This window comes from Chelon labrosus, assembly GCF_963514085.1.
Source record: "Chelon labrosus genome assembly, chromosome: 4".
NCBI classification, from domain to species: Eukaryota; Metazoa; Chordata; class Actinopteri; order Mugiliformes; family Mugilidae; genus Chelon; species Chelon labrosus.
The window spans coordinates 9,356,882-9,364,216 of NC_140340.1; the positions used below are offsets into that span (position 1 = coordinate 9,356,882).

At 45.2% G+C, this 7,335-nt stretch overlaps 1 protein-coding gene across 1 annotated transcript; it reads left to right on the forward strand.

Annotated features, from left to right (window-relative positions):
* Nucleotides 1–4,703: 4,703 nt before the first annotated feature.
* LOC311487353 (amphoterin-induced protein 1-like) lies at nt 4,704–7,072 on the forward strand. Its single transcript, XM_084543605.1, has 2 exons — nt 4,704–4,978; nt 5,265–7,072. The coding sequence occupies exon 2, from the start codon at nt 5,318–5,320 to the stop codon at nt 6,851–6,853; it is 1,536 nt and encodes a 511-aa protein (XP_084399731.1). The 5' UTR covers nt 4,704–4,978; nt 5,265–5,317; the 3' UTR covers nt 6,854–7,072.
* The last annotated feature ends 263 nt before the right edge of the window (nt 7,073–7,335 follow it).

Sequence of the window (7,335 nt, forward strand, 5' to 3'; positions counted from 1 at the left end):
TGATTGTAGTGTTTTTTTCTACATGGAAATTTATGAAAGCACATTTGGTTGTACATGTTTTTCTTAGAAATCTTTGCCCGTCTGGGTTGAAGCCTGTTGAAAGAAGCAGGCTGACTCTGGGTTTTACTCTGAAACGTTATCCAGATTTAATCATCAGGCCCCTGAACATGCTGCTTATGCCAGATGGTGGCAGTGTGTCCACTATATTGTACATTGTGGTACAGTAGCCGCCTGTTTCACTCAGTGACACAGAGTTAACAGTAATACACCTAAGAGCTATTTTGGTATCACATTATTTTTTACAGTTTAGCCACATGAGGGTAAATGCAAATGAGGAACTTGAATGTATATTTACTAGTTTACGATGTTTGTCGTGTGGTATTTTTTGTTTGCCAGGTGAAATATGAATCAGCAGACTGTTTTTCTCCTGTGAGTGTCACTGTGGCTGTGACATGTAGCTTTGCCATTTGACTCTTTTACGCTGTACAGCCACACATATTCTACCATAACTTATTAAAGGCTGGATTGCCCTCTTCAACACTCACTCACTGTTTGTCTCATGCTGTATAAAACATTTACATCCATTTATTTTCCAGCTGTGGTCAGCAAACAACTCTTCTCCTGAAAAAGGCTGACCTCATTTAGCTGATGGAGCGCTGTAGATGGATTTTACCTTAACCTGCCGCCACTGGCCCAGAGCTGCATCTTGTTTATAACTCACAGGAGAACTGTAAATCTTCTCAGAGTGAACTGACCAAATCTGCTCTACACTCCTCAGCTGAATGCACATCAAGTTGAATTAGTGTTGTTGTTTTTTTTGGACAGTAAGACGAGAGTTCACTTGACTCTCTCTGAAAGTAAAATCACATCTTCCAGGACACAACATGTGATCAGGATTGTGTATGTGTCTTAATGAATTTAAAGGATAAGTCTGGGTATATGCCATATGCCGATCAGGCATAACATTATGACCACCTTCCTAATATTGTGTAGGTCTCCCTTGTGCCTCCAAAACAGTTGTGACTCATCAGAGAATGGACATGGGCTTTCTGAGGGTGTCCTGTGGTGTCTGGCAACAGAATGTTTTTAGTGGGGGCCTTTGAGGGGAGGGGCCTCTGTGGATCATCCCACAGATACTTGATCAGTTTGGGATCTAGTGAATTTGGAGACCAGGTCAACACCTTGTGCTGTTTTTCATGTTTTTTTTTTAGTTGTTCCTAAATCGTTTTTGTGTGTGTACCTGTGTCAGGCTGCATCCTGCTGGGGATGGCTGTTGCCATCAAAGAGTGTCATTGCTATGGGGTGGGAGTGTCTGGTCTGGTCTAGGTGGGTGCTACATGTCTAAATAACATCCACACCAATGAATGCCAGGTCCAAAAGTTTCACAGCAGAACATTGTATTGTCACAAGATGAACTATGTTATTTACTTCTCCTGTAAGTGGTTTTAATGTTGTGGCTGATCTCTTCAGGTTAAATGTCAGTCTCTAAATGTTCTATAACTTCTAACTTTAAAACAGGTCAGAAACATATACTAGTATCACTATCTCAGATAATGTCTTCTTGAAACTTGTTTATTACACAAACAGGAGTAAATAGAGTATTTGTTGGGGACTATTTTTACCTGCAGATCAATACACATATTTACAGCAGTGGGACAGTGTCATTTTTTTTAAAACAGTAATTCAAGTCTTTCACGCAGAGAAATACACAAAATCCGACACCGGCTACTCGTGCAATACTATCTGGTACAGATGAGTAATTAACGCTACTGAGATCCATGTCTCGTGGAGGCTGCAGTCCTCCTGCACTGCTCTATTCATCAAAATACCATGCTGCAAACCATTGCTGAACAGTGAATTGTCTTCTGGATTATCTTTTTTGGGGTTGGGCCATGATGCACTTCAAGTTAAAAGCATGTCTCTATATAGTGTGATAAGAGTTTGATATTTCTGACTCTGCGCTGTGTCTTCGTCTCTTGTGAGTTCCCTCTTACGTCCACAATGTAATACAAACAAATTTGCACAAACCAATTTGGACAACCAACAAAAAGATGAATGGTGACAACAGCAGATTGCGTTTCTTAAGTTACAGCCCTCCACAGAGGCTGATCCATACTATCATCCACAGGGATATTTCATATACCCTATATTTCTTATTGCATTGTAAGTTTTATTATTAATATTTATTCTTATATAATATTTTTGAGCTTCTACGACCATTTATGTTTTAATGCCTTGATCGCATCTTTGAAAGTATTACTTCATCATCATCATCATCATGGAATAAAGGGGAAATGTTGGAGGGAATAGGAATGGAGAGATACAATTAGAGGCCAAGCATTTTATCTGTATGTATTATTTATTGCTCTTATCACCCATAACTGATGAATAATTGACATACTGGAAAAAAGTGAACATCATATCAGCTCTTTATTTGAATCATTACTCGAGTCTTGAGCCTCAGTAGCGCTGTACTTTATAGACACGTGAGTCTATATGAGAGTTTTAGTTATGAGTGCAAGACCATAGTGGCATATGATGAAATATGACAATCTTAACCGTTTTCAGTTCAGTAAGGTTTAGAGGTTCGATGTAACTCTGTCCCGCAAGTGAGACCTCGCTGTGTGAATCGATCCTGCATCAAAGTCCTGCCCTGATTTGTCCCGCCCATCCATTTACAATACAGTCTTAACTTCCGTCACCCCCGTTCACACCTTGAGACTGTAGCCTCTGACTGATAATGAGTCGTTAGAGGACCAGTCATTAGGGAAAGAGGACAGAGACAATGACAGGTAATGTGCAGTTTATGCTTCTGGGTCAATCTGACACCATAGCAACGGTGTCAGCCCAGACCCCAACGCCGTAGCCTGATGTGCCTGACGTGCACCTCCCCAGAAATGTAACTACAAGTTGCAGCGACGTAGACCGCAAGAGCTGTGATTGGTCCGCTTGGTAGTAGCGTGTTGCTGCTTTAGTAATTTTCAAATTCATTGTTTTGGATCAATAAAGATGGAACACACTGAGGAAAGGTTAACTGAGGAGGTTCGGAGATACAAACATTTGCATGACTCGTCTTCTGTGAAATTTCAGTGAAAGTTTCAGTCGTCGTTGTTGAAAGGGAAGCAGGAAGTAGAAACAAAAATAAACCAGACTGGCAAAAAAAGACATTGTTACAGAGCGAGCCAGACTGACGAGCGCACAAGTATAAATGGCTCGCACCAGTGTAGGCTACGTGCGTAGGTTAGGCCGAGGCATAAACCGTGCTTAAGTATCTGGCCATTAACAGACACTGGTCAAGCAAGTTTCTGTTGAGCTACACCCACAGATGTTCCTGTTTAAGCCTCAACTCCTCACTAGTCCCTTAGAACTGATGAAGCTACTGGAGTGAGTGGTGAAGTCCAGTTGCCTTTCTTCAACGTTCTTGGACGTACTGTATCTCACTCAGATCATCCAAAACACCATCCAGATGCTACCTGCATTCATCACACAACAATCGCTGCACACGGTTCTCTTCCTTCACCATCACCCTGATTGCTGACCTTGAAGCCTCGAGCACTGCGACCTGTAGACAATTTCATCATGAGGGTGTGCGGGGCGACCTCGTGTCACCCAGAAGATTGATAGCCGGGGCAGATGAATGAGCTTGAGCTGGACGGTCGTCCGTCATGTTGACGTCAGCACCGTTGCCCTTTTCACCTTCTTCTGCTTTAGATTCCAATCATGGCTCCGGTGGTCGTCTCTGCCACACCCTGAAAACAGACTTCTTTCACGGCAGACATTTTGACCTCTGACAGGAGTTACAGGTGTAATTAATATCATTAGTGATTTGCAGCTATACACAAGCTATATAAAGAGCGTGAAGACGGTTCTTCTGGGTGAAATGCTGACATTTTGACTTTTCACGGTAGGGAAGGCACAGATGTATTATTGAATGAAGCACTTGTGCTTTCCCCGCAGTGGCAAGTCAAAAGGTCTGCTTCTCTCTGATTGCCTTTCTACTTCCTGGCCAGCTGTCCCTTACTCCCTCACCAATACACAGACCAATTTTCACTGCCATTGTTGAGAAATTCTCCTTTGCATTGCTTTTTACAGCGGTATACCCTTCCACCTGTCCATGTCCTGCCTACCTGTTGTCCTTCTCTGTTTGATTCCACCTGCGTCTGTCTGATGAACCCTGCACTCGGGAACCTCACGGCGCCCACGTCGCTCTGCACCCTCCACATTGATCCCTCACACGCTGCTGCATGCACATCACGTGCTGTGCTAAAGACTGCTGCAGCACCATTTCACACACACACACACACACACAGAATGAGTGTTTGCCCTGTCCTTCACCGGAGTAATGAGACGATCCAGAAGGAAAGACTTCATCATCAGAGACATGGTGGCATTGAATGAGCCGCAGTACATTCATTTCCCTTGAAAGGAAATGAAATGAAATCATCCCTGAAGATCCCATGCAACCTCTGACTATTGTCTCAGAAGAAATGCATAATAGGCTCCATTTTAGCCTAATGATAACAAGGGACAGTCCTCTTCCTCATCCTCATTTCATTTAATTTCCCAGATGTTTTCTTCACCACGTGATAATCTTTACAAAGATCGTTTAATGTTCTTGCAGACTGAAGAATAACGTTGCACCTTGAATGCGTTTGCCAACTGTGTGTGCAGATGTAAATAAGAAGAAGAGGGAGTGGGAGAGGAAATGTGACACACCCCCTCCTCTGCTCATGGATCAACTATCACATGGTTTCATTTCCTCTCCAGGACCGCACACGGGCTTTTCCGGTCATTTTGAGCCGTACGGGGGTAGACTACGCTCGCCTGTAGGTCCCGATCATGGACAGGGTAGAGGTTGGGGATACCGCTGATCACCTCGGATATGTGCTGCTGTGACTAGGATGATGCGGCTATCCTGCACCGGACTGTTACAGACTCCCCCTCTTGTCGCTTCGGATCTTTTGAAACCGAGAAAAAGGTAAAGCAGCAGCGGGATGCCCCTGCGTGCTGGGAGATTTCAACCTTTCAGGCTTTATATACAATGTTTTTATTATCATTAATTAGACTGTGTTTTTTTTTTATGGATCACGTGATATATTATTAATGACATTTTTGCTGATACCCATAACTTCTAATGCACCACGCCTGCCTGCATTAAATGGCATTACAATCTCATTATCATCCCATAGCTAATGGACTAACATGCCTTTCATTAGGATTTTCTGTGAAACTGCGTATTTATTGATCACTCTGTGTGCTTGCAGCTCACTGTGAAGACCAACATCCAGAATCCTGCAGCGTACAGACCCTTAACGTGATGGGGGGCTCGGTCTGGATTCCTCAGCCTGTCACCGTAGCAGCCTGGAGGAGGAGGAGAAGCTTCGTCGTCACAGTTGTGCTTCTTGCTTTATTGTCACCAACGGCGGGAGTCAGGGGCCAGTCACTGAGGAGCCACCTGGATTGCGACGCGACCTGCGTGTGTGCCAGCAACATCATCAGCTGCTCCAGTGCGAATCTAAAAACCGTCCCCACCTATCTTCCGAAATACACGGCTGTCCTGGACCTCAGCTTCAACTCAATCACCAGGCTTCCTGCTGAGTGGACGCCCTACAGTCTCAGCAGTCTGCACAGTCTAGTACTCAGGAACAACGGCCTCAGCTTCCTCTCCTCTGAGGCGTTTGTGCATGTGACAAAGCTTCGCTACCTGGACCTGTCCTCCAATGAAATCCACCTGCTGGACGAGTTCATCTTCGAGCCGCTGGAGCACCTGGAGGTGCTGCTGCTTTATAACAATAGCATCTCTCAGATAGATCGCACTGCCTTCTCTTCCCTCAGTGCCCTGCAGAGGCTCTATCTGAGCCAAAACCAGATCTCACGCTTCCCCCTGGAGCTGGTGAAGGAGCGAAGCCGCCTGGAGACTCTGAGGCTTCTGGATGTTTCCTCCAACCGAATTAAATCCCTGTCTCTTCACGAGCTTCAGTCCCTGCCCGCCTGGATCAAGAATGGTCTGTACTTCCACAACAACCCTCTGACCTGCAGCTGTGAGCTGTATGAACTCGTGGCGCAGTGGCTCCTCAAGGATCTCAGCTCTGCCGTTGACTACAAGAGAAACCACACATGCATGATACCAGGCCTGCGGAAGGAAAAGATGGCGGTGGTGGATCTGAACAAGATCTATTTGAACTGCACTGAGGTGAAAATTCTGAATGAAGAGGCTTATTTGGAGCAGTTCTTGGTACTAGATTGTGACACCAAGCAGAAGGACACGGTGAAGAGATGGGTTCTGCCAGGAAACATCCCACTGCCTCCAGTAAGCAAGACCACTGTGATGCGTCACGACGGCAGCCTCCAGATTGGACCCCTGAAGGCCGAAGACTCAGGGGTCTACACCTGCTATGCTGTAAGTGATTCTCTCAATGAGACACTGTATGTAACCGTAGAGGTGTTTAACTTCACCATGAGTGGAGGACTGGAGAATCTCAAAACGGCCTACACCACCCTCGTCGGATGTCTGGTCACCATAGTTATGGTTTTCATCTACCTCTACCTCACTCCCTGTCGCTGCGCTTGTTGTCCGGGACAGGACCTGGAGAAAAGCGTGGAGAGCCTCCACTCTTCGACTGTCAGCCTCCCTCACGCACACGAGGAGGCAGGGCAAGAAAGAGCGGAGGAGCGAGGATTCCCCTACAGACATGTGCCCTTTCAGGACTCCAAGGATCAACTGGAGCAGAACGGGAGGTTGAATCCGATAGGTGAGGAGGATGAGGAGTGGCAGGGGGGGGACAGGGAGAGAAGGAGGTCTGATGCAGAGTCTGTCAGCTCTGTGTGCTCCGATACCCCCATGGTGGTGTGAAAGTCAGCGGCGGAGCCTGCGGGGTAAGACGGTGATGACCTGCTGCTCCTCTCTATCGCTTTGAGTGTGCGCAAAATGCAAACGTTAGCATTTTCCAAACAAAGCTTCGGTCAGCTCTCACAGATGGTGGTACCGTTGCAGTAGCTTGTACTTTTGATAGGTAATAAACTACCCACGCAGTGTCCAGTGAAAGCAATTTTTAAAACATCTGTTCTATGCCTAAAAACTTGACCTATTATGCAGGATTGAGAATTTAAATATTCACTCTTACTAAAAATCTGAAAATTTTTATTCGTGTTCGGGAACGTCCTGAGTTTGATTTTCAAAATGTGCAACTACTTCGCTGTGCAATTAAAAGAAGTCCTAGAAGGTTCTTTCAGGATAGACATTAACCACTGAGGAGCACTTATTTATTTAGAGGAAAAACAACGTGCAAACATTTTCTGATTAACCAGACGCTTTATGCTCTGGATGATAAGATT